Source organism: Pelodiscus sinensis, chromosome 7, assembly GCF_052426305.1.
Source record: "Pelodiscus sinensis isolate ZL-2025 chromosome 7, ASM5242630v1, whole genome shotgun sequence".
Taxonomy (NCBI): domain Eukaryota; kingdom Metazoa; phylum Chordata; order Testudines; family Trionychidae; genus Pelodiscus; species Pelodiscus sinensis.
Genome location: NC_143058.1, coordinates 18,551,318 through 18,579,256, shown reverse-complemented (window position 1 = coordinate 18,579,256; position 27,939 = coordinate 18,551,318). Strand labels below are relative to the sequence as shown.

Below are 27,939 nucleotides of genomic sequence, written 5' to 3'. Positions count from 1 at the left end.
TTTATTAGTACCCATAATAGAAGAACTAGAGGACACCAAATGAAATTAATGGGTAGCAGGTTTAAAACTAATAAAAGAAAGTTCTTCACACAGCGTGTAGTCAGCCTGTGGAACTCCTTGCCAGAGGAGGCTGTGAAGGCTAGGACTATAACAGAGTTTAAAGAGAAGCTAGATAATTTCATGGAGGTTAGGTCCATAAAAGGCTATTAGTCAGGGGGACAGAAATGGTGTCCCTGGCCTCTGTTTGTCAGAGACTGGCGAAGGATGGCAGGAGACAAATCCCTTGATCATTGTCTTCGGTCCACCCTCTCTGGAGTACCTGGTGTTGGCCACTGTTGGCAGACAGGCTACTGGGCTAGATGGACCTTTGGTCTGACCCAGTACGGCCATTCTTATGGCTATTTCTGGCTTATTACCTGCTCTGTTATAGAAAATAATTTTACTAGCCTAAATTTCACAATGTTGTTTATATTATATACAAGAGGTAACAGAGATCCCTTTGATGTAGCCTTTTCCTTTCAAGTTGCAGAAATACGGATTGCAAAGCCTTTTTTGGTTTTCTTAATGTATAGAGGTTTACTGATAGTAGCATATCTTAATGTGCTGTGTTTGCCTAAACAAAGCTCATGAGTTATGGTTCAGTGTTTTCAAGGTGAAAATATATAAGACTATAAGGCATAGGTATTGACAATACAATCTGCCTACTGTAGGAACATTAAAAAGTTCATCTTGAATCTTATCAAGAAAAGTAATATAGTGTTCCCTATAAATAAAATCATGATATAATATGGTAACATGAACACACTGTAAGCAGGAAAAAAACAACAAAAACCCAGCTACTAAGAAAAAAGAGTTATTTCCTCAAAATTTTACCGATTTCAATGAAATAGATACCCAGCTCTCACACAGCACATTTCTTAAAATAATAACACACACAAAACTTATCCAATCTTTAGAGCCCTTCTTAGAGGCTCCTTATTCGCATGTACATATCCAACTTCAGAGATGTAGAAATAAAGAACTATAGAATAGGGACAGATTTTCAAAGGTATTTAGGTACCTGAAAGTGCAAATAGACACCTACTGGAAATTTCATACATGCCTAATTATCATTGAAATTACTCTTTAGTTAGTGAACTTTTCCATTATGAAAATAGAATGGGGTATATATCAAATCCTTATTCACACTGTCATCTCAAGCTAATTCTCCAATTCCTCCTGCTGCAAAAAGATGTACACCTTCATGGGCTATATCTACACTGTATGTTTATTTCAAAATAAGCCCGTTATTTTGAAATAATTTCCGACGTCTGTAATCCTCATTTCACGAAAAGTAAGGGAAGTCGAAAGAAGAGTGCTCTTCCTTCAACTTCCTGCTGTGTAGACAGTGCCAAAAGTCAAGTTAAGGTATACTTGGACTTCAGCTATGCAATTAATGTAGCTAAAATTGTGTATCTTAACTCGACTTTAGCCTGTAGTGTAGACGTATCCACGGTTAGTTGTCTTCTACAGTAGTAATTCTACAGAAGCAATTTTCCTACAAAAGAGAATAAAAAAGGTGGAGGGAAATAAAAATCAAAATGTTTCCGAAGGGCAAACTCAGCAATAGGAAAGATACTGCATACAACAGAAACCATTCCTTGATTCTGCCAGAATGTTGCAACATTTATTAACAGCCTTCAAAGAATCACCAAATGGATTCAATTTGTTTATGCAATATAGCTGTACTTGTGTCAGTCCCAGGATATTAAACAGGCAAGGTGGGTGAGGTAATTTATCAACTTCTGTTGTTCATACTTTTGTTACCTCCCCATTCTTGTCTCTAATTTTTTAATTATTCCATTCATATTCTGTCAACTAGTGTAATTAACTGCATTCTGCTATGCAGCAATTTTTTTTGTCAATTAAATCTTCCTAGAGCTAAGATCTGTGTCTTCACATAATTATTCTGAAATATGGACAAGAATATTAACATCCACAAGATACTGTACAATTATTATTTTCTGAACAGTAGGAAAACATTAGAAAATGGGAGGAATTGGTTGAGAATTTTAAAGTGGAAGGCAGCTTTGGTGAAAGTGATCATGAAATTATAGAGTTCTAAGGAATGGCAGAAGGGAGAACAGCAAAATAAAGACAATGGATTTCAAGAAGAAAGACTTTAATAAACTCAAGGAGCTAGATAAGATTCCATGAGAAGCAAGACTAAGAGGAAAAACCATTGAACACAGTTGGCAGTTTTTTCAAAGGGACATTATTAAGGGTGCAAGAGCACACCATTCTACTCTGTAGAAAAGATAGAATGAATGAATAGAGACCACTCTGACTTAACCAGGAGACACTGAATGATCTAAAAACCAAGAAAGAGTCCTATAAAAAGTGAAAACTAGGTTAAATTACAAAGGATGAAAGTAACCAAACACCACAAGTACGTAGGGGCAAAATTAGAAAGGTAAAAGCACAAAAGGAGATCAATCTAGCCAGAAGCATAAAAGGTAACAAGAAAACATTCTACAACTATATTAGAAGCAAGAGGAAGACCAAGGACAGGATAGGCCCATTGTTCAATGACGAGGGAAATACAATACCAGAAAAGATAGAATTGGCAGAGGTGCTTACCCATTTCTTTGTGCTGGTTTTTATCAAGAGAGTTTGTGGCAATTAGATACCTCACATAGTGAATGCTAGTGAAAAATCAGGTAGGTTCATAAGTTAAAATAGGAAAACAACAAGTTAAAATTACTTAGAAGAGTTAGATGTCTTCAAGTCACCAGGGCCTGACAAAATGCATCCTAGAACACTCAAGGAGCTGACTGAGGAAGTATCTGAGCCATTAGCCATCATCTTTGAAAAGTCACAGAAGACAGGAGAGATTCCAGAAGACTGGAAAAGAGAAAATACAGTGCCCATGACTATAAGGACAATGCAGGTTACTACATACCAGTCAGGTTAGCTTCTGTGCCAGGAAAGGTAATGGAAAAAATACCGAAGGAATATATTTGCAAATATCTGGTAGATACTAAGTTGTTAAGTAACAGTGAGCATTGATTTATCAAGAACAAATGTCAAACCTACCTAAAGGTTTGCTATCCTATCAAACAAAGCTTTGTGAATAAGGGGGAAGCAGTAGACATGGTATATCTAACACTTCAGTAAAGCATTTGATACAGTCTTGTATAACCTTCTTATCAATAACCTAGGAAAAAACAACGAAGATAGGGTTAGTAGGCCCTGGTCCACACTAGAGAGTTATTTTGAAGAACGTCCACCCCTTATTTTGAAATAATAAGCATAGCGTCCACACTACCAAGCCTGTTTTGAAATAACAGGCTGGTTATTTCGAAATCTGTACTCCTGCTTTTCTGGGGGAATAATCTTATTTAAAAATAGTGGGTTTTTTTTAAATAATTTCCGAGCATAGACATGCCCTCGGTAGTTGCAAAAGTGGTTGGATAACCATTCTCAGAAAGTAATTATCAATGGTTCACAGTCATGCTGGAAGAACATAACAAGTGGGGTTCCACAGGGATCAGTTTTGGGACCAGCTCTATTCAATATTGTCATCAAAGATTTAGATAATGGCATATAAAGAGTATGCTTGTAAAGTCTGCAGGTGATACCAAGCTGGGAAGGATTGCAAGTGCTTTGGATCATAATTTAAAATAATCTCTACAAACTGGAGAAAGGGTCTGAGGTAAATAGGAATAAGTTCAATAAGGACAAATGCAAAGTACTTCACCAATAGGGTTGCCAGGTGTCCGGTATTGACCTGGACAGTCTGGTATTTTCGCCTCCTGTTCGGTAAAAAAAATTCAGAAAATACCGTATACCTAAAGTGTCCATTATTTTCTGATTATTTTTCCCCAGCCAGAAGGCGAAAATACCGGACACCTGGCAACCCTAGTGCCCAGGCCCAGCCCCCAGTTTCCCCCTCCCTTCCAGGCTCCAACACCCCCAGCTTCCCAGCCCCATGCTTACCTGGTTCTGCAGGGAAGCTAAGTTCTGGCTTGAACAAGAACACAAAATGGCCACCGGCAAAAAGCCTAAAGACCAAGAGGAAGCAATGCCTTCCCTGGGTCTTAGTGCTCCACCTCTCCCCTGTTTATATCCCTATTCTAAGTCTGCACTCATTCTGAAAGGGGCAATGCTGTTTTAATACTTAAGTAATATGTATTTTTTTTGCTTAATAAGCCTCGGAGTCCTTTTTCTTTTGCTCAACATCTTTGGGTCCCCCCCCCCCCCACAGAACTTTTTCCCCGGTGCTTTTTTTTTGGGTGGGGGGGGGGGGGGGAGAAGAGAGAAGTGTTCGGTATTTTTGGTACAACCATCTGGCAACCCTATTCACCAAGGGAGGAACAAGCAGTTTCATACAGTTAAAATGGGAAGTAATGTTTAGGAAGCAATACTGCAGAAAGGGATGTAGAGGGCATAGTGGATCACAAGCTGAATGAGAGTCAACACTGAATGTTGCAAAAAACCAAACATTCTGGGATGCATTAACCAGAATGTTGTGAGCAAGACATGAGAAGTCATTCTTCCCCTCTATTCCACACTGATTAGGCCTCAACTGGAGTGATGTGTCCAGTTCCGGAAAAATGTGGAGAAATTGGAGAAGGTCCAGGTAAGAGCAGCAAAAAATGTTTGCAAGTCTTGAAAACATGACCTATCAGGGAAGACTGAAAGAACTGGACTTGTTCAGTTTGGAAAAGAGAAGACTGAGAGTGGACATGATAGCAGCTTCCAAGTACCTGAAAGGGTGTTGGAAGGAGGAGGATGAAATAATATTCTCCTTAATCTCTGATGGTAGGACAAGAAGCAAGGGGCTTAAATTACAGTAAGGGAGGTTTAGGTTGACATTAGGGTGGTTAAGCATTAGAATAAATTACCTAGGGAGGTTGTGGAATCTCCACCATTGGGGATATTTAAGAGCAGGTTAGACAGGCATCTCTTAGGGATGATCTAGATGGTGCTTGGTCCTGGCATGAGGGCAGGGGACTGGACTTGATGACCTCTCATGGTCCCTTGTAGTTCTAGTATTCTGTGATTTTATGATTCTTAATAAACTTGAGAATTTTAAGCAAATGTATTGATTAGACAGAGAATTCAGTACAGGATTTAAGATTTAGGTAAGAAAATACGTATCCATATACAAGTTCAAGTGGATTTCCTCCTGCCTACAACATTTGATATAGCAGTGAAATATATTTTCCTACACAGACAATATTATTTCTGCTTGCTGGTAAGACAATGTTCTTCAAGCCTGACATTTTGCAAGCAAACACATGAATACTTTTAAGTGTAAGTAATTTAATTCCATTCTTCCATAAATCATGCAAAACTGGTGTTCTAAATCAAAGAAAACAACCAGAATGAAAAGCATGTCATTTTGATGTTTAATTTACTGGAAAAGACATGAAAGTATTTTGTTGTAGAGTTAGTTCATTTTTTATATTTTAACAATTGAGCACTTCCCCCTGATAATGTGATGTAAAATGAACATGAGCTAAATACCTCAAATCTACTGATTTTTAATTTTAATTGGGTTTGAAACCTTTACTTAAAATTGAAAGAACATATTCTCTAATGTGACAGGGAACTTCTTTTATAACAATTAGGTTCCTGGTAAGCAAGACTGCTACTAATGACTGACGACTGAGGATCTTCAGTCATAGTTCTTTCATCAGTCAGTTTTCTGGAATGAACTGAATAAAGAAAAAGTGCGCTGTCAGAATGTTTTTCACAGTGCCCAGAGATAATGGTAAATTTATCATACCTGCACTTATTCTGCCAGTTCCTTCTGTTTGAAGCCAAGACTATAGCATATAGCAACAAGTGGAGAGAAAGAGAATGGAGATGTACTATATTTTCATCCATTACAAGCCACAAATGACAAAAACTCCGAAGTATAATTCCCATATCAAAATATGTTCTGGCCTAAAAAATTCGAGGAGTACATAGGAAGATGTAGCAATGATTCATATATAGAACACATATGGAAAAGTTTAGAAATTCACTAGAGAGATGTACACATCAGAACATGCTGACAGGTATTCTCAAAGCCCAGATACCAGAATAGGACTAATCTGGGAAGAACAAATAGGTTTCTTGTTCAGTTTAGATTTCTTATCAGACTCTTTAAACAGTGTGGACTAATCCCTGTGGAACTGGATAGAATACTCCAAAACTCTTAGGAAGGAAAAATAATTCAAATTAAAACATGTCCTCTTGCACTGGTGCTTGACAGCACAGATGGCATCACTTTCTCATAAAATGAGTTGTAACTTCAGTTTTACTATAGAGATTATTCAGGGCAGGTCTTCTATTGAAGGCCATGCAGAGTTATTGCTAACTGTTTCCACTACAAACAAGAGCAGCCAGATCACTCATCAAGGAAATCCTGTTAGTATTTGCAAAATTATGGCACAGAATCTGCTGTAAATCATAACACATTTATCTTGCTAGAAAAGCATTACGGGTGCAATATAGAATAATTAGTTTAACTGTCGTTCTTGTTGGTGCCGCTCTGAGACAGTAAGGAATCTGTCCTTTGAACCTTGTATCCAAAAGCAATTCTTGTCACTTGCACTAAGGATAAATTTCCTTTTATTTTTCAGGAGTATTAGTATTACCAGTCAGTTTAACTTCTGTGTCAGAAAAGGTAATGGAAAAAATAATCAAGGAATTCATTTGCAAACAAGAATAGAGTATTAGTATGAGAAGCAACTAGCACCTGTTACTTTTGAAGCTTTCTAACCACTAAGGTCAAAGACTATCGTATCTGAGGTACAATTCTTTGATCTTTTTACAAAAATCTGCTTCTTCCTACAGCAATCACTGACTCCTCAGTTCCGGCATATATTTCAGGGAAGCCTCGTTTTTCTCTCTCAGAATAATGTCTTCCCCCCTTGAAAGAAAGAGGCAATTCTTAGCAAGAATTTGGTCAAAACAAAACTAATCCTCATATTCCACACTAGCTGCTAGGCTTTCTTAATGCACTAATCTACACATGTAATAAAAATGTCTATGCAAGAAAATGGGCAATGACAATACCATCATTTTCAGAAACAGCCCTGATTTTTAAAGGTGTGACATGGAACCTTATTTTTTATGTTACTATTCCAAGTGGTACCTTCTATCTTCAATCACTTGTATGTAACTATGGGAACATAGATTTCCTATACTCGGATACCACCCTTCACGCGCCTTTGAATAATGGCCAATGGTAGACAGGCTGGGGACAATCATTATAGACCTTAGTTTCCCTAAAAGTAGAAGGGCACACCCAGACCCACTTTTTTCCTCTCTAAAAGGGTCATTGACCAGGGAGCAAATATAGTTTCCTTCAGCTACATACTTTGCACAGTAAACCACACATACAAATTCCTTCTGAATTCCAGTAGCAACATTGCTGTGTCTGATATTTGATCAATTGTAGAGATAAGCCTGAGCCTGAATTGCAAGCCTGAAACCCCTCTATAAACTTTGAAATAGCCCAGCAAAGAACTTCACTAATCAAGAAAGAATCCTGGGATATGCAGGAATATCCCTTGCTCCTCAAGGAAAATAAAACAGGGAAGCTCCTGAAGTACAAAGGGAAGGGAAACTTCCTTTTGTTACATTCCAAACATTTCTAGAGGTCCATACTGAATAAATATCTGAAAATAACGAAGATCCCCAAATGAGCAACGTATCCACATTCAAGACAGCATATAAATACATGCTTGAGTGATTTCCTGTATCAGGACCTAAAACTACATACAAATACTGTAGCATCCAAATAGAATTAATTCTTCAGACAAACTAGCTTAAAAATAATGGACATAAATGAGATATTATAAATATTAGCTGGCCTACATGTATCGCTGTGAAGGACTGTATGGTGTATGCTACACACTGTGTTTGTAAGGTAAGCCTCTATAGTCCAGACTGAAAAGGGTTAAACTGAAGCAGGTACTGTATAGTTTGCAGAGTTACTCATGAGAAGAGATGTTAATTAGCCAAACCAATGTAGCTTTAAAAAAAACAAAAACAAATCCTATTGCCCCAAAAATATCACAGCAAAACAAATCCCTGTCATAAAACCAAGTGAAACTGTTGACAAAGTCTAACCTGTGTTTCCTCTACAGATACACTCTCCCTTCATGCTTTCCATAAAACGTACTCCTTCCTCCTTCAACCTTGCATGAAAAACACAAACCAAAACAAAACCCACCAATTCCCACAAACAACTTTATATTGTAAACCCTTATTTAACTTGTGATCTGTTTGGATCAGACCCTGTTTTTTTTCTTTTGAACATAAAGCACCAAAAATACATTCATGTATATTTGTATAAATAAAATACAGATTTCTCAGATGTTGGGTTTATGTTTCTCTGAATTTTTCCTTTTTCCTTTTCATTTTAGTTGTCTGAGTTAAACTACATGCTCCTTGGGACAAACGTCCTGGAAAGTGGCATATAAATAAAAGTCTACAATTTTTTTATTATCATCAATGTCATGGATAATCATGGATCTTTGCAAATTTTAAACACACTGCATAAAAGGAAACTATCAAAATTAGTGCACCAAGCTCAAAATGTAATTAACTAACCTGCTACAAGTGCTTTAGAAAGTGCAGACTTACTATTTTAGAAACTTTATCTGTGTGTCCATCTGTAAGCCCATTTGTTCAAGAATTCCTAAACAGTAAGAGTTAGAACCACCAAATTTGGTATGCAGCTTTCTCTTATCAGAACTAGAAGAATGGTCAGGGTTTGGCTGTGCCAAGACAGTTAGATATGCCTGTAATGTGACTGTTTCTCATAAAATGAAAAGGGAGGAGGTCTGGTAGGAAGGACGGTTACACTGTAGGAGGACTCCAGCAGGGGCAGCAAGGGGCCAGACATGAGAACCAGGAAAGCGACAACTCCATTGGTCTAGCAGGGAGCAGGGATGGAGAAAGGGACAACTGTCTACTATATATCTGAGTTTGTCTGTCTGTCAAACTCAAACACTTTCCCCCAGACAGTGTTTCGAGTCACTTCTTGGTGGTTTCTTACAATACCCCTTGTCACCTACAAACATATTTCATACAAAATCATTTAACTGGACATCACCAGATTTTTTTTAGTTTGTGTTTTGTTTCTCTCCAAAGTAAAGTGAAAGCAAATTCAAGGGTACTGGCTGAGAATACAAAATTGACTCGTGCCATTCTCAGCACAGGTTTTGATCAGAGTGCTGATCAAGTGCTCCTTTTTTGTTGCTTAAAGCGTAAACTAGGCTTACAGCATTAAATGTCATGTCAAAATTCAGCAAATGATTTCTCCTTGTGCCCAAAATAGGAAGTTCCACTAGCTTTTAGTCATTTTATTCGACAGCTACAATAAACTTGCCATTTGAGAAAGACACTTTTGTTGATCATTGCACACAGAGCCGGTATTACTTTATGCCAATTATTTCAACCTACTTTTAAAAGCCTCACGATAAAGCCTTTCACATCAAAGGAATGGAATGACAACAGTCTTTACCTAAGGCAGTGTCAACAGGAAGATGTAGCCTGAAGGGCTGAAGTCTTAAACGGGGTAAATTGAAATGTCAGAAGTATAAATGCTGCTGTAATAACAAATGAAAGTATGTCAAGAAAAACAAGTCTCCTTTTGCTCTGCTGAAGCTGGTACTATACAGGCATCAAGTGAAGGTTACTTTCATTTCAATTTGGCAGCCTGGATTATGACAAATTTTCATGATTTTAAATTATTCAGGTCACCTTCACACAATATTAGTCTCATTTACCACTGAACCACTAAACAACATATGTGCACAACTATAGGCCAACTGTGTTAGAGAACAATTAATCACAGCCTTTGTTTTAGTGGTGGTTCTTGTGGTCCATTATAAAACATATGGAGAATATTTTGCAATCCTAGTTTTGGTTTCCCATATTAAAAATTGGAACATGTGAATGTTTTTCATAAACTACTACCAGCGCAATTTAATGAAACAAGAACTGCTATTGCAGATCTTGGCACATATCCTGAATGTACACCTTTCATCTTTCAGAAGTCCTAGCACCTGGATGTTTATTTGTCCTGTGCCAGATCCAAGGTAGCTGGAAGCCAGATATCTGCCTTATGTTAATTATAACGCTACAGCAACATTATGCTACACACTAACGTTGCATTAACCAGTGAACCTGTTATTTCAAGAAAGAACCACTTACAAAACAGAAGACATGCTAGAAATTCAAAACAAGAACACACATGATGCACCTTGGTGAATTTAATAAAAAGTCTAGTTTCTCCACAGTGATTTGTGAGATGAGACATACAGCAGAACCCTGTTTATCCGATCCTCCATTATCTGACCCCTCATAGGCCCAGACAAAGCGATCTTTTCTGTGGCCACTAGATGGGGCTGCAGCATTGTATTTTCCCATTCTCTAGTTTAGGCAGATTTTTGTTGATCTGATCTTTCCCCAGTCCCAAGTTAGATTGAGGCTCTGTTGTACTATGTTTTGTTCTATAACAGTGTTTACCTTACAAAATTAATAAACATGTGTGTCCCCAGGGGGGACAGGGTCTTGGGTTTGTCAGCAGATGGATAATGGGCTGAAGAGTTTTTCATCTTTGGGTTGTCAGTTCAAATCCAACCTGAACTGGAAGTGACTGAAGTCTTTACTATGATGATGATTATGAGGATTCAGAAGTCTGTGTAAAATGAGCAAGTAACCAGGTAATCAATCACATGTCCCTATCCCCAAAACAACATCAAATGCTACACTTGTTTGCTGTCTCAGTTGAGGTGTCAAGACTGAATGGGCAAGAATATGAGCTAAAAACAATAAGGGTAATGCAAGGAAATGTGGCAATGCTTGTACATTTCCTATTTTAGGAAACAGAGATTTCCATCTAAAGAGCTACTGGTCTTGTGCATTTCACAAAAAATACTTCAGTGAGTTCACCATGTAATCAAGGTTATCTTATTGCTTGCTCACCCTTCAAAACCTGTATAATTATTTGGCTGATACAAACATTTCCTTCCTCATAATCAGTCCTTCTTGATTTTATCATGAAAAAAGCATTTTTTAAAAGTTTCTAAGTTAAAAAATGAATCATATTCATATTCCAAACCCTGCTGCAAAACAACAAAATCTTACGTAACAGTTAAAATACTTAAACAACAAATAGTCTAGTAGCACTTTAAAGACAAAACATGCAGATGGTATCATGAGCTTTCATGGGCACAACCCACTCCTTCAAATGAAGAAGTGGGTTGTGCCCATGAAAGCTCATGTGTTGTGCTATGTAATGTGGAAAAATAGTAACTATGCAGAAGCATACATCTCAAAACTATAACCACTTAACACCCAAGTTCAGCAAAAGAAATTTTTAAAACACATGGGAATAATCTGACAGGACAACCAGGTCTCCCAGTCTATTTTAGATTTCCGTCACGTGTATTGAATTTGGTTGTCATGTTTTAATCTGTTTCCATGGGTTCATATGGAATCCCAGATGCACAGTCAGATTAAAAAATGCTCACGGTCCTGTAAATTAATAGCATCAGACAGAAATTCGCCTCCACAATGAACTACAACATGAATAAGATAGGGGAGAAACAGACTGGGAATCAGTGGCATAGCCGTGATAGCTGAACACATATGAGGAAATGATGTGGCAAGTATCAAGATACTAGAGTGAAGGGCAGATGACAGAGCCCCTGAGGACATCAAGAGATGAGACAAGAGGAAATGAGAAGCCATTTAAGAGAGATGCTGAGGAGTGGCCAGCACAGTAGAAAAATCAAGAGGGCATGTCAGGGAAATTAAGTTTACAGAGAAAACAGAGAAGATAGCTCTTCCCTGCCAAAGGACGAGAACAGAAAAGTTTTTTTAATTTAGCTAAGAGAAGGTCAGCAGTAACCTTGGGTGAAGATTGTTTATGAAGGCAACAGACAGTGAGTGTAAACCAGATTAGATGGGAATCAAAGAGAGAGATGAAGGAGAGGAAGTCAAGGCAATTAGAGCATGATCTAGGATTTGAGACACAAGGAGGGAAGGGAGATGGAACATTAACTGAAGAGCATTCAACAGCAGGACTTGGGTAAAGTCAGAGAAGAAAGGGAAATCAGAGCAGAAAAGGTTACATATAAAAAATGGAGGCAAATAGATGGAACAAAAGAATGAAAGAAGGCAAGAAATAATGGGGGGGTATACAGGCAGTCCCCGAGTTACGCGGATCCGACATATGTCGGATCCACAGTTACGAACGGGGCCATTCCTCTCCCTGGTCTCCAGCAGACCAGGGAGAGGAAGCAAAGCTGCAGAACACGTGGGCAGCGGACAGGGATGTCCGCTGCCCACGCGCTCCGAGGCTTGGCTCTGCTTTGCCCCCCCCCCCCCCCCGGTCTGCAGACCAGGGGGACGGCGGGGGGGGGCAAAGCAGAGCCAAGCCGCGGAGCGCCCGGCCAGCAGACAGCCCAGACACGTCTGGGCTGTCAGCTGGCCGGGCGTTCCGCGGCTTGGCTCTGCTTTGCCCCGTCCCCCGTCCCCCGTCCCCCCGGTCTGCAGACCGGGGGGGGGGGGGGGGGGCAAAGCAGAGCCAAGCCGCGGAGCGCGCGGTCAGCTGGCAGCGCGCTCCGCGGCTTGGCTCTGCTTTGCCCCCCCCCTCCCCCTGGTCTGCAGACCAGGGGGAGAGGGGGGCAAAGCAGAGCCAAGCCGCGGAGCGCTCGGTCAGCTGACAGCTGTCAGCTGGCCGCGTCCTCCGCGGCTTGGCTCTGCTTTGCCCCCCCCATCCCCCTGGTCTGCAGACCAGGGGGGCGGGGGGGCAAAGCAGAGCCAAGCCGCGGAGGACGCGGCCAGCTGACAGCCCAGACGCGTCTGGGCTGTCCGCTGCCCGCGTGTTCCGCCGCTTTGCTCCCCGTCCCCCTGGTCTGCAGACCAGGGGGACGGGGAGCAAAGCAGAGCAAAGCCATGGAGCCCGCGGGAAGCAGGACAGCCACGGCGCGTCTGGGCTGTCCCGCTGCCCCCGTGCTCCGTGGCTTTGCTCCGGACACCTGTGGTACAGCAGCTGGGGCGCTGCCAGTTGGTCCCGTAGCACCGCTCTGGGCGCTACTGGACCAACCGGGCAGCACCCCAGCTGTTCTGCCCCAGGCGTCCTGATTCAGCCACTGCTGGTCAGATTCAGCAGCGGCTGAATCAGGACGCCTGGGGCAGAGCAGCTTGGGTGCTGCTGGGTTGGTCCAGTAGCGCCGAGGAGCGGCGGCGCTACTGGACCAACCCAGCAGCACCCCAGCTGCTCTGCCCCAGGCGTCCCCAAGTCAGCCGCTGCTGAAACTGACCAGTGGCTGACTACAGGAAGCCCCTGCCCCGGGCTTCCTGGAATCAGCCGCTGATCAGTTTCAGCAGCAGCTGACTTGGGGATGCCTGGGGTTCTTAAGTTGAATCTGTATGTAAGTCAGAACTCGCGTCCAGATTCAGCCGCTGTTGAAACTGATCAGTTTCAGCAGCGGCTGAATCTGGACGCCAGTTCCGACTTACATACAGATTCAACTTAAGAACAAACCTACAGTCCCTATCTTGTACGTAACCCGGGGACTGCCTGTATTGAAAGGTTAAGAGCAAAAATTAAAAAAACAGTCTGCAGAGTCAGAAAAGGAGAAATAAGAAGAGGGTACAAATGGAGGAAGAGGGGAGAGAGGTTGGATGCCAGTGGGATCTTGACTTAGACAAAGATGGTACAATGGTAGACAGGTAAACAAGAAAGTATTGGAAATAAGAATTAGAAAGAGAACTGGAGATAAAGAGGAGCTAAAGGGGATCAACAACATAAGAACTGGTCAGAGAGAAGTAAAGCTGTTAAAAAGCAAGAGGGCAGAATTGAAAAACAAGAGTTAACTTCTTGTTGAGTATGTCAGGAAATCAGGAGGACCACCGCAAAAGAGTGGGATAGAAGAAGTGAGTGTAGAAAAAGAGAAATGGGATGTGGTGCCTGTGCAAGTCATATTCCATTAGCTGATAGTCTTACTCGATGCTATAAGACTGCATTAATTCACAGTATTGGTGCACAGAGCAGAAGAAAGAAAAAAGGAGAAATAAGCTGAACTTTGATAGCTGAGCCATTCTAATGATAAATAAATAAATAAAACAGTAATAATGGAAGAGTAGTTTAAAACTATTTTTATAAAAATACATCCAACTATTTATTGAAACTCATTTCTGCAAGATGATTTACAAATGCACAGCCATATGTATGGGTTTTGTTTACTTGTTTTGCTCGTCTGTGTGTCTACACATCTATTCATTGAAAGCAAGGAATGAACCTTTCCCATCTAGAGAACCATGATTGAATTAAAATGGCTGCCTCCGCTGAGACACAAGCAGCCTTTTCATAAGCTGACCACAACGAAAGCTAAGAACGTATGTCTCCATCTTGCCAATCACTGCACTCCACAGCTCCTGTACAGAAATTGCCTTTAGAGAATTAGACAAACTCTACAATGACTGCACTGGGAAATAAAAGGGTCTGAAGTATGGCTTAGTGCCAGGGTGTCCAACCAGTTCTGAAGCAGTAGCCACTATAGCAGCTACTGCTACAGTGAACTAGCCAGTCAACTGGCTAAATAGCCACATGTGGCTAGTGGTTAAGTGTGTTGGACACCACAGATCTAGTGCTTAAGGGTAATATGAATGACAGCCTGCAATAGAACCCAGATCTTCTGTTAAAGATATGATGTGTGGCCTTGAGAAAGTTACTTAACATGTCCAGGCCTCTTTTCCCCTGTTTGTAAATGCCACCTCTCTCATACGGTTATTGCAATGATCTGGGTATGGATGTTATACTAGCTCCACAACACCATGTATCATCTTTCTACTTCAATTTGTAGTCCTGCTCTAGTGACTGAAAGGTCAGTGTTCTGGATTGTTTTAATGATTTCAGTTCCAGTTACTTCTAACTTCCAAACACAGCTTGGAAGTTAAAATGGCTCTCCTTTTCTTATGTATCTTCTTCGGTAATAAAGGTTCTTCAAGCAAAATTGTGCCCTCACTGATACTGGTGCCACCCAACTCCATTTAATAGGTATAAATAAATTGAAATTAGGCAACAAATTATGTTCATAGTATAAAAACAGTAATAGTATCCTGCTCCCATTCCAGTAGCTGTGCTCTTGGCACTGCCATACCAATTAGCGAAAGTTAACATATACACCACTTTATGGATCTAAGCGCTTTGCAAGCATGATTTAGCTAATGGCTCTTCTGGGACAACTGAAATACAATGGCCCAATTTAATAGATAAGGAAACAGACACAAAAGTTAAGTGATATGCTCAAGGTCACAAAGTCAGTGCACAGCCAGTCCTAAACCTAGGTCTTCCAACTTGTATGATGCTCTAACCCAGTGATTCTCCACTTGCAGGCTGCTTGTAGCCCAATCAGCATACAGAAGCAGCCCATGTGACATCTTGAGGGTCTTACAGGTATATATATTGTACAGATGTGGCCCATATAACACAGGGGAGAGGTAGATATGTTGGAGAGTAGGCATAGGGTCCAGAGTGACTGAGACAAATTGGAGGATTGGGCCAAAAGAAATCTGATGAGTTTAAACATGGACAAGTGCAGAGTCCTGCACTTGGGAAGGAAGAATTCCAAGCACTGTTACAGGCTGGGGACCAATTGGATAAGTAGCAGTTCAGCAGAAAAAGACCTGGGAATTACAGTGGATGAGAAGCTGGATATGAGTTAACAGTGTGCCCTTGTAGCCAAGAAGGCTAATGGCATATTAGGTGCATTTGGAGGAGCATTTCCAGCAAATCTAGAGAAGAGATTATTCCCCTTTATTTGGCACTGGTAGGGCCAGACCTGGAGTATTGCATCCAGTTCTGGGCCTCCCACTATAGAAAGGATGTGGCTGCACTGGAGAGGGTCCAGCAGAGGGCACCCAAAATGATTAGGGGGCTGGAGCACATGACCTACAAGAAGAGACTGAGGGATCTGGGTTTGTTTAGTCCGTAGAAAAGAAGAGTGGGGGGGGGGAGGGAGTTGAGAGCAGGCTTCAACTTCCTGAAGGGAGGTTCCAAAGAGGATGGAGAGAGGCTGTTCTTGTATGATGGATGGCAGAACAAGGAGCAATGGTCTCAAGTTCCCGGGGCAGAGGAGGGGGGGAGAAGGTCTAGGTTATATACAAGAAAAAACTATTTCACTAGGAGGGTGGTGAAGCCCTGGAATGGGTTACCTAGGGAGGTGGTGGAATCTCCATCCCTAGAGGTTTTTAAGTTCCAGGATCGTTTTTAAATGTTGAGATGGTTTAGCTGGGGTTGGTCCTGCTTTGCAGTCAATGACTCAATGACCTCCTGAGGCAGTGGTCCCCAACACGGCGCCCGCCGGGGCATTTGTGCGCGCCCGCCGACAACCTGGGCCAGCCCCGCTTACGGTGCAGAGGAGGCGCTGGCCCCAGGCACGCGACATGCACTGGCGCTGGGTGCGCGGCGCTCGGGTGGCCCCAGCCCCGGGGCACATGCAGGCGCTTGGGCGTGAGGCGCTCGAGCGGCGCCGGCCCCAGGCGTGCAGCTTGGGTGGTGGCGCCGGCCCCGGGACCAGGCACAAGGCGCTCGGGCGGCCTCGGCCCCGGGCACAAGGCGCTCGGGCGGCCCGAGCCCCGGCCATACGGCACATGCCAGCACCGGGTGCAAGGGCATCCCCGTCCCCTGGTGTGCCCCCTGTAACATGGTCCCCCGCCTTCTCATCAATATGCATGAGCAGTGACACTGAATATGTAATGACTGTCATGAATAGTTACATAGATGGTTCTAGTTTCTGCTGCACACGGCACGCATGTAGCTGCACATGTCACCATGTGCTGCTGCACACAGTACACTCACCCCAGACAGTTAGAAGCTGTTTATTCAGGCACCCAATCAGAAGCCCTTGTTTACCCAAACAAGGTCCAATGAGTTCAAAGCTACAGCTCATAAATATTCATGGAGAGAGCCTACTTAAGTTCTGGTTAACCTTTCCCGCTTGTTCGCTGTTCGCTTCTCTGCTTCCTCATTTCTGCAGCGTTCCACCGTTTCCCCTGTCCGCGTCTATAGGTAGCTAGGTTAGTTAGAGGTTCGTCATTGAGTCTGTCCGTTAGTGTAGTGCGTCGGTTCTACGCTAAAGCTGCTGGGGTATTATATCGTGACGGGAGGCGTCGTGTTAGTTTAGTTAGGGATTTTGTGTATCCAGTCTGGGTACAGGAGTAGCTCGTCTATCGCCGGTTCCAGCTGAAGAGCGGAATCAACCCGAAGGCCAGCGCCAGGCAACTTACCAGCAGTGAATCCTGCGTCCAGAAGCAGAAGGCACTGGAGGAGGACTTCACCACCTGCCTGCATTCCACTCATTCCCAGGGTCTACGAGGGACCACTTCTCTGTTCCTCACCAAGGGCTCGGAAGGAGCCTACGGCTTGAGGTCGAGAGCACCGCAGAGGGCATTGCTGCGAGGGATCGCCTCCTAGTCTCTCGCTAGAGGCTTTAATTAGCCAAAGGCTTGAGAGACAGGTGCATCACGTCCATCATCAACAGCTGGATAGTGTAATTGTCTGTGTAATCCTTGTGTTTGTGGGGTACTTTACTATCTTCCTACTTCTTGGGTTGGGATATTAAGAGTGTTCACCTATTTCCTTGTTGTACCTTTTAAATTTTTACAATATATGGTTTGGCCCCTTTAAATTGTGTAACATTTTTATTTCTCTGCGGCAAGTTAACCAACAAACACCTATGATAGATGAGGGTTGGTTTTATCTGCAACTTCCACTGAGGTTTAATTAATAGTAATCAGATTGCAAATTTAGACTTAGAGATCCTCAGTGTAACACCCCAGACGCGCGGCCCCGCCCTCGGGCGCCCAGCACGTGAGTGGCCCCACCCCCCGGGCGCCCGGTGCATGAGTGGCCCCACCCCCAGGCGCCCGGGAGCCTCTAAAGGTTGGGGACCACTATCCTGAGGTCTCTTTCAGCCCTATGATTCTATATGCAGCCCACAAAGATAAACAGATTGAGACCCACTGCTCTGTTACAAAAACAGGACACACACATACTGTCCGGGAATGAGACACATTTGATGAAGTGATCTGCTCTGATACAAAACGTAAAGCAAATATCATAAATAAATTAGTTCAATGATGGGGGGGGAGGGGCTAAACAGGTAAACTAGGCTGCTGCGCAGATACAAGATCATCCCAGGAACCTGGTGGATTAGCATGGATTTCGTCACCCAAATATGCTTCCCAGCCTACTCTGTGATGTCAAATCTGTTTGTAGGGGGTTTACTTTATTTATTTTTTTTTTAAACAGATAGGGTTGTTAACCCAAAGCCAACCCCTTTTACCTCAGGGAGAGGTGATCCAAATTTGTCTTGCCTCTACCCTTTGACCTGTCCAGTTTGGGTATTCCTTCCAGGAGCTGTAGTTCCCACTGGCATAGCTCTCCAGGTCACTGAGACACACAAGCCACCTCACCACAACAAGGAATGGACCATGCATTCAAGACTCTTCGTACCATATGGAGTTCACAAATAATATCTGTGAAGATGAAACTCTTCAACATAAATGTGAAGAGTGCGCTTTTGTATGGATGCGAGACCTAGCATACTAAAAAGTCTTCAAATCACAAGCTACAGACATTCATAAACAGATGCCTGAGGTACATCCTTCACATCAAATGGCAAGACTTTGTCAAAAATGAGGAGCTTTGGAACTGAGGAGGACTAGAACCACTTGACGTTCAAATCAAGAGAAGAAAGTAGGGATGGCTAGGTCACACTCTCAGGTAACCATAATCCAGCATAGACCGTCAAGCTCTCACATGGAACCAAGGAAAATGCAAAAGAGGAAGACCATGAACAACATGGAGATGATCTACTGAGACTGAAGAACAAAAGCTGGGGTACTCCTGGAGTCAGCTAGAAGTTTTGTCTCAAGACAGAGGGAAGTGGAGGGGACTTGTAGATGACCTATGCTCCACTCGGAGTACAAGAGTTTAAGAAGATGACGACTTTGTGTGTGCACACAAGAGAGTCTGCATATCAGATAACAAATACATGTTAACAAGTAAGCAATGTGTTTTAATGCAGTCAAATGTATAGTCATACAACTAGGACATCCAAGGTGGTAAGCCATGCTTAAAGGATGCTGGGGATGGTATCTTGGAAAGTAGTGATTCTTAAAAAGACTTGGGGGAAGAAGGTTGGTGGATAAAGAGCTTCACATGATCTCTTAATACAATGCTGTGACCAAAGCCCTAATACAATCCTTGGATACATAAACTAGGGAATATGAAGAAAGAGTCATGAGGTTATACAATTGCTACAGTTGGCAGTGGTGCAATCACTATTTGAATACTAGTCCAGTGCTGGTAACCACAATGCAAGGGAGACATTGCAAAATTGGAGAGGATTCAGTGAAAAAAGCCAATAGAATGATTAAAGAACTGGAAAACACGTTTGAGTGAATGTCTCAGAGCTCAATTTGTTTATAACAAAGAAAAGGTTAAAAGGCGACTTTTTTCCCATCTGTAACTAATTAAGTGGGGGAGCAGAATTTGATAATAGACTGCTCTTCTATCTAGCAGACAACTGTATAACAAGATCCAATGACTGACATTGAAGCTAGACAAATTCAGACTAGAAATAAGGCATACATTTAACAACAGTGTAATTAACAACATTGTTATTAATTCTACCTCACTGGAAATTTTCAAATTAAGATTGGATGTTTTTCTGAAAGATGTGCTCTACTTCAAACTGGAAATAATTCAGAGAAATCCTATGGGCTATACAGGAGGATACCTGATCACAATGGTTCCTTCTGGCCTTATTACTATTATTAATACATGCTGTTGGATTAGGGTTGACAGAATAAAACCCTATTTTTTAGGGCTTTTAGGGTATATTTTTAGAACTGAAAATATACGTATGCATAAAACTACAAGTAACTGAGCAACAGCCTTGTTTATTAGATCTGACTACACTTGACAGGCTATTCTGTTTATTCCAACAACTAATCAGGTCAGGAAGTATAGATTATTAGATCCAACTATTCTTGAGAGACTCCATTATGCTTCTGGTACTGATAATCAGATCAGGAGCTGTAATCACAAAAACCTAAGCCAAAACAGACTCAAAATTAATGGATTTCTGTTCTGCTGAAATATGTTCTGGAGAAAAAGGAACAGACTATACAAACTTCATTATGCAAAAGAAAAAACCTGAAACTAATGCAAACCTTCTTCAGTCAAGAACCAAACAGAAAAAAATCAGCCAGGTATATACCATTACAGTCAACAAGAATTACTTTATTAAAGTGAGGATTTCAAGGTTCAGAAGGATTGGATTTGGACTAACAAATTGAGGGATCACTCCCACAAATGGATTCCTGATTAACATCCCTCTTGTCCTCAACATAGAGACACTGTTTTCTTTTTCTCATACACCAATGTCTGATAACCTATTAGATACAGTAATAATAAACTATAGTTGATAGTTGGCAAGTGGACAATAAGGTGTTTATCAGTCTGTGTAAGTATCTTTTTTTCCCGCCATGTTGTCCTCTTAAATGGGCTTAACGCAGCAGAGCTATTCTCATGGGAAGCATGATCAGAAACGCTATTAAATCATTTAGCATGTTTGGATATCACAGCTTCCTAAGCCAACAGGATTAATTCTTTTAAACTGTCTCTCTGCAAGCACTGGCTCCTGTGGAGCCACCAGTCCCCGTTCTCCTCCTCCTCCCCCCGCTGCTGGCAGACTTCCTGCCTCCCGCACGCCACTGAGAAAAGTGGCTGTGGGGACATTTGTCTATCAACAGCTGCAAGCCTGGGGGAAAGAGAGAGGCTTTGTGCATTGCCCCCACCCCCAGCACAATCCCATTGGCCAGTTTCCAGCCAATGGGAAGAACAGGCATCGTGTGAACTACTGCTCTTCCTCCCTCAGGCTCTTATTCACAGAGGCACATGACCCCTGTCATGGCTAGGTGGCGAGATGGGGAGGGAGCCTGCCTGAGAAATATGGTGGGCTGCTGGCTGGGGGTCACTCAGGTAAGTCTCCTGGCCAGAGCCTGCCTCTGGGATCCTAGACCCTGCCTCCCCCACAACTCTTCTTCCCTGCCACTTCCCCCCAATCTCACATAACCCAAAACCCTCTGTCTTCCCCACTGCAGCCATACTCACTCCTGGACCCTGCCCCAGGTCACAACCTTCTCCTGCCCTAAGTCACAACCCAAACCCCAGCACTCTCTCCTGCATTCCAGTCCCCCGCCCCAAGGTCACAACCGCCTCCTTTACTTAAACTCACCCCCCCAGGCTCTACACTTGCTCCTGCATCTCAATCTCTAACCTTAAGCTCCCTTCTGCACCCAACCTCCACCCCACACCCTGCATTTCTTCCCTAAATATCATAGAAGAGTTCTGCCCACCCCTGCCATAAGGTCTGGGCTAGTTGGCATTAAAGGGTTCCTAAGTCACAGGCACAATGAGCTTATGGTACCAACAAAGACAATGGTGCCACAACAGGCTGTTTTGGCAAAACCTGCAGTGCCCAACAGGAGGATGAGCCCCAATATGTTTGCCTTCAGGCATCTGCTCTTGGTTCTGACATTGAGCGTGGCACCGAGGCTGGAGCTGCAAAATGAGTCTCAGGTCTCTTTGCAAAGGATGCAAAGAAACTCCCAGGTGTTCTAAGATCAGACATGTAAAATCCTGTTTAATTAGTTAATCAATGAAACCTTACATTTAACTAGTTAACCGATTAAATTTGGGCAGGCGGGAGAGACGGGGACACACACTCGAGCTACGACTAGATTGGAGCGGCTTCCCCAGTGCGGGGCCAAAAGCAGCAGCCCCATGGGAAGCTGGCAGAGCTGTGTTGCTTCTGCATTGAGTGCTGCTTCCTTGCGGGGGTAGGCCTGGAGCAGCCTTCTGCCCATGGCAAGCCATGGGTTGGGGGCTGCTCCATGGATACTTGGATAACCATTACCAGTTAAGCATCAACCGTAAAGTGATGTTTACAAGGCAACTGATTACTCGTTAACATCCCTACTTAAGATGGCCTGATACAAGCTGAAGGAAGCCAAGTATGTCTGCCATCTTAACTATCTGCCCTTCCTCAACCAAGGAGTAAAGTTCCATAAATTGTGCATCAGGATGCTACATGAGTCTCTCCTGAGCACTTAATATGTTCACCTGCCTCTGGAAAGCAAAGTAGTCTGAAGCTCCTCTGGGGTTTTGTACCCAACACAGCCTAGATGATAACAAAAGGCAAGTGGCCCCATCTACTCCGATGATACTACAAATAATTAACTAAACTAGCAATAAGAGGATGGTCTAACTAGCTGGTGGACTTCAGAGTCTGTTTCACTCTCAGTGGCAGTAACAGAAAGGAATTAAGGTCATTAGGGAATGTGGGTTCTCTTATGATGATGGAACTGATGACATCATTCTAATATTGGCAGGCTACTCTGCCTCCAGGTCCTCAGTTCACTGCCAGAGGCACAACACCCCATAAATGCTAATGCTTGATGGCTGCCATTGTGACAACACACCAGCGATTGGCCTGGGACCTCCAGAGATAAAAACATGAACTGTTACGGGGCCAACAGACAAGACTCTGGAGTGGAAAACCTTATCCAGATAGGGCAGCTGCACAACATAAAGGTCAAATAAGCACAAAGCTATTTTTTTTTTTTTTTTTACAAGAGGGTATGAGAAGGGACATTTCCAAAGCCTTAAAGTGAGAGGCTGAATAGGTTTCAGCTAACCTTATGATCAGAACATAGAAAAGGCTGCTATCAAATAAAAGAAACTTTTTGCAGCATACAGGCGAATAAGTCACTAGAAAAGAGTTGCTTAAGACAGGCCATTCAGGTTTGCAAAGCCTCTGCAGCACTTAAAATCCCTGTAATGTCTTTTAATAGCTACTGTATCACCTTCAAATAAGTCTGATAGCACTATAAAAACTAATTTGTCACCAGTAAATAAAACAGAACAAGCATATAACCCACTTGGCTATATAAAAAAAGTCCTTTATCCAAGCAAGGGAAATGCTTTATAATGCTTAGAATTCTATTGTGTCTCACTATGTTTCATCGGTATGCATAGGCACATACATTACTGCAAGTTGTAGCATTTTTACAATCAAAGTAAATTGGACAGATATTGTGAAGAGATTTTCAGACCTATTCTCTCTTTAGCTAGGCAGATGCCCCTTTTATTATGAAGCCCCATAAATGCTCAGTAAATAAATCCTTTCAAGTTTTTGCTTATTTTCAGACACAGGAATTTACTAGAAATTCAAGAGATAAGTCTTGAGATGCATATCTTTTCCCCTGGATCAAAATGAATTTGACAAAGATGTAAAAACAGACTGCAACTGACCTTCCAGAAGTTATCTACTTTGCCATAAACAAGTGACTGATTCTGCCTTTTGATATCGTTAATGTGTTTAATGTCACTGGAATTCAGATGCTGCTCCACCACAAACCCAAGAAAGCTGTTGTCTGGAGTGTGAGCTGAAAAAAAGAAAAAAAAGGAGAGATATTTGTTACATGAAGTAATAAAGCATCAGGGTTTTAATGTGTGGTCATCATCAGAAGAATTATTTCCAGGGACATGCCATCTCCTCACTTAACACACCTGCTCCCAGCACCTATATTCAAAGATATAATTTGCTTACTTTATTGACAATATTCTTAAGTCTGACAGAACCAATACAGAAGTAGGGGTAAATTGTTCTTTTCTTCCTCATTCATCACCAGAAATAAAAATTCTGAAGCCTTTACTGTTTATGATGTTTAGCTTTATATTTCAGGTGAAAGATGATGGCATGTAAGCCAGAAATATGCCATTTTGACTTTTAGACCCCATTTCAACTTGCAGAGCTGGCAGTTAGAAAAGTGAGCTGTATGACATTGAGGAACAATTAACATGAAAGTTATGCTGATTTAATTATTACTACATATAGTCACTTGTTAAGAGTTTTACTTGAATGTTATTCAAATTTTCATACTGTTTCACCTCTCACAGTGGAAGAGTAGCCAAAAGCAAACATGGAACAAATCATTTTAATATGGTGTCTTCATTTTAATTGTTTTCATGTAAAATCATAAAAGTATATAGAGGAGAGATATAAAAATTTAATATGAATTTTACTATTTGGCTCACGTAAATTTCACAAATGTTGGGTTAAAGTCTGACACCACTGAAGTCAATTGAGTTTTTCTTTAATTTCTGTGGAGTTAGGATACCACCTATTGTTCTTATAAATTAAAATTTATTGGGTGCATTATACAGTATTATAAAAAGGAGACATTGCATAACATTTTTCTATCTTACCTTGCCATCTGTAAAAGCCTTTTTAACCAGCAGCATCCAAGAACTCTAGCTACCATTCTTTTGGTTACATAGAGATGTTATAAGTCTCCTATGAGTATAAGAATTTCCCACTGCAGTTAATAAAGTGTTCCATTAGAGCGGGATTAGCATACTAAAAATGAGAAGATTAGTCATCCTGTGCAGTAACTGTGGTTCTTCTATACACGTCCCCCTATGGATGCTCCACCTCAGAAGCATGTGTGCCCCACATATTTTTTATTGGAAATTTTCATTAGTAATGTTCATTCAGGGGAGGCCCGTGGTTGTAGGCAACCTTCGCAGTTGCCTAGGGTGCTGTTTTTAATGTGGCACCCAATGATAATGTCATGCCATTAAGTGCTATGAAGTTGGGGGCGCCGATCGTGCATTCCGCTTAGGGCGCCAGTTGCCAGCAGGTCTCCTTGAGCCGCTTCTGTGTCCATTAACACTTTGGAGACACCCTGGTCTTCCTTTTGCCCCACACTGAAGCTATATAAAGCTACATGAGTGAACTACCTTCAGTTCTTTCCATTGCCAAGACGCCAAGTCCAAAGCAGAGGGCAAGCTGGACTGGTAGTGGCTCACCCACAGGGCCACATTCTCAACGGACCATAGTTACTGCACAAGCTGAGTATGGGTCCTTCACTTCAGGGGACTTCTAAAGCACTACTCCCAAAAAAAGGGATCCTCAGTATCTAGTTCATAACTAAGGAAAAAACTGCTTTGCTAACTGCCACATGGAACACACCATTTGGGGCAGAGCTACATACAAAGGACCATGCAGATCTAAAATACAGGCATATTTTTAAGGAGAGCCCATGGATGTAAACGGAGAGATCTTAGCATGGAGCGGAATGCTGGAGGCAACATAATAAGCAACAACATATCCAGAGATCCATTTTGACAGTTTTAGGTAGAAATAGCAGATCCTTTATATCTGTCTGCAAACAAAATGAAGTCTCTCAGATTTCCTGAATGATTTAGTCCTATCTATGTAGAAAACCAGCACTCTCCAGATACCCAGAATGCAGACAACAGCCTTCAATATAGAATTGGGCGGTTTCAGAAAGAAAATAGGTAGACAAATAGTCTGATTCAAATGAAACTGACAATTTAGGAAGGAATCTGCAATATGACTGTAAGGAAGCCCTGTCCTTGTAGAATATTGTGAAAGGAGGGTGTGCCGCAAAGACTCCTATTTCATACAGCCTTCAGGCTGTTGTAATAGTCACAGTAAAGGCAATTTACATAGATAAGTTTAATAATGAGCAGGATGCTACTGGTTCAAAGGGGAGCTTCGTGATTTCTAAGAACCAAACTGAGGTTCCAAAACAGAGCAGGGCCTTTCACCTGTGGAAAAACATTTCCCCATCTTTTCATGAACCCTGAAGTTGGAGAATAAGCAAACATTGTGGAATCCCTCAGTGAGCCTTGAGACAATCCCTGATTATTTCTTTAAATGCAAGAAGTATTACAGAACTAGCAGAAGAGGGGCAGAGTGAGATGCAAGTTTCTGGAAGCTGCACCAATGACTAAATCTTTTCCATTTTTGAAGGCAAGTATTTCTGATAGACTCTTTTATATCATTGAGCAATGTCTGCTGGCTCTTCCCCAATGAACCATTGAGCAGCCACATCTTGAGGTGGAACGTTCTCAGAGTAGGAGGCAGCTGGCTGCTGTCCTGCAAGAGGAGATCAGGAATAAATGGAAGATTTATAGCTGGACACAGAGACTGGAGAAACAGGTAAGGAAACCATCTCTGCCTCAATCGTGTCAGGTCTGTTAGGATACCTCTGGCTTCTTGTCTGATCTTGTTCATTACACTGAGAATAAGAGGCATGGGGGAAACATGTAAAAGATATATACTGTGTGCCCCTATCCCAACACAGAAATGCCTCGGCACTAGCTGGAAGAAGGAACTGCAGCACCTACATTCTGATGATCCTGCTACCAGTCTAAGGAGCATTTCACTTATTGGGGAACTGACACTTGTTTGTCTAAACTGCATCTGCTTGCTGAGTAAGCTATTTTGAGTCCTCCCTAGAGACAGGGAAGGCATCATCTTGGATGATTTGTCACAAAAGTACAAGCTGCCATGTGACTTCAGAAGCTGAAGACAGTTTGAGACTGAGGTATAGGGACTCATCTGAATGCACCTGACTAGGCCAGACCATTGAAAAACTGTCCATGACAAGAAATGCCCTGGCTGCGAGAGAATTAAGGGATGTCCTTGACAACTGTACATATTGAAAGGAGTTTTGTTTGCATGAAGTGCCGTCTGATAGAGCTGATGGAAGAAAAGATCTGAGGACTGGAGATGCAGGTGGAAACCCTGGTCGAGTTTAGAAGGGGGTTTGAGCAGATGATGGAGCAAAGGCATGATGTGGCTGAAGGGGAAAGTTTAGATATGCACATGGAAGCAGGATCAAGGGCCTCAGAGGGGGGGACTGCTGGCGAAGAAAATGGACAGTGGAAGCATGTGACTAAGAGAACCAGGCAGAGGAAAAGATGGGTCAGTGAAGGAAAAATAGAGCTCAAGAACTGGTATGCGGAGTTGGAGAATGAAGAAGGGGTACAGCAGGTAGATAATGAAGATGGAAGGGTAAGGAAGAAGAGAAGAGTGGCTAATCCTATAGATAAAGGGGAAAAGTTAATGGGGACAACACTAATAATGAGCTTCAGGAGGCAGGGGTGGATATAGGGCAGGGCGAGCGGGACGGCCGCCCCGGATCCCACACTTCAAGAAGCCCCAGGCATGCGCCGTGGCAAAGGGGGGGTCCCACGAAATTGTGCTGCCCTGGGCCCCGCAAAATCGTCATCTGCCCCTGTCAGAAGGATACAGGAGGGGTTGAAGAGGATTACAAGGGAAAACAGGAATGGCAAGGACTTGCAGCCAGAGGAAGCAAGAGATAGACCAGAGAATTGCACTGTCACCAGGAAAAGTCAGGTCTACGTGATTGGGGACTCCTTATTGAGAAGAATAGATAAGCCTGTAACCAGAGCTGATCCAGAGAATAGAAGGGTGTGCTGTCTGCCAGGTGCTAAGATACGGGATGTGGAACTGAGGTTGAAGAGGATTATTAAGGGAGCAGGAAGGAATCCATTGATCATCCTTCATTTAGGAACAAATGATACGGCTAGATTCTCGCTGGAACGAATTAAGGGAGACTGTGTTAGGCTGGGGAGGACGCTCAAGGAAATTGAGGCTCAGGTGATCTTTAGTGGGATTCTGCCTGTTCCTAGAGAAGGGCAACTAAGATGTGACAGGATTATGATGATCAATAGATAGGCAGTGGTGCTATAAGGAGGGCTTTGGGATGTATGGTCACTGGGAGGCATTTATGGACAGAGGACTGTTCTCTCGGGATGGACTTCACCTAAGTAGGGAGGGAAATAGACTTCTAGGATGGAGGCTGGCTCAACTGATTAAGAGAGCTTTAAACTAGGAATTTGGGGGAGACAGCTGGGAGATGTCCAGGTAATCTCTACACCGGATTTTAACACCGAGAGGGAGAAAAACAAAGTAAGAAAGGATATAGCTGGGGGTAGGAGAATATACATGAGAAAGGATAGGGTGT

General features: G+C 42.5%; 1 protein-coding gene across 4 annotated transcripts in view; it reads right to left on the bottom strand.

Moving 5' to 3' along the window:
- MGAT5 (alpha-1,6-mannosylglycoprotein 6-beta-N-acetylglucosaminyltransferase) overlaps positions 1-27,939 on the bottom strand; it is a 269,340-nt gene that overhangs the window by 54,048 nt on the left and 187,353 nt on the right. For all 4 annotated transcript variants that reach the window (XM_075933279.2, XM_075933275.2, XM_075933276.2 and 1 more), the window contains one exon: positions 23,387-23,520. In XM_075933279.2, coding sequence (XP_075789394.1) covers positions 23,387-23,520 — 134 coding nt within the window. The remainder of the gene's footprint in view (positions 1-23,386; positions 23,521-27,939) is intronic.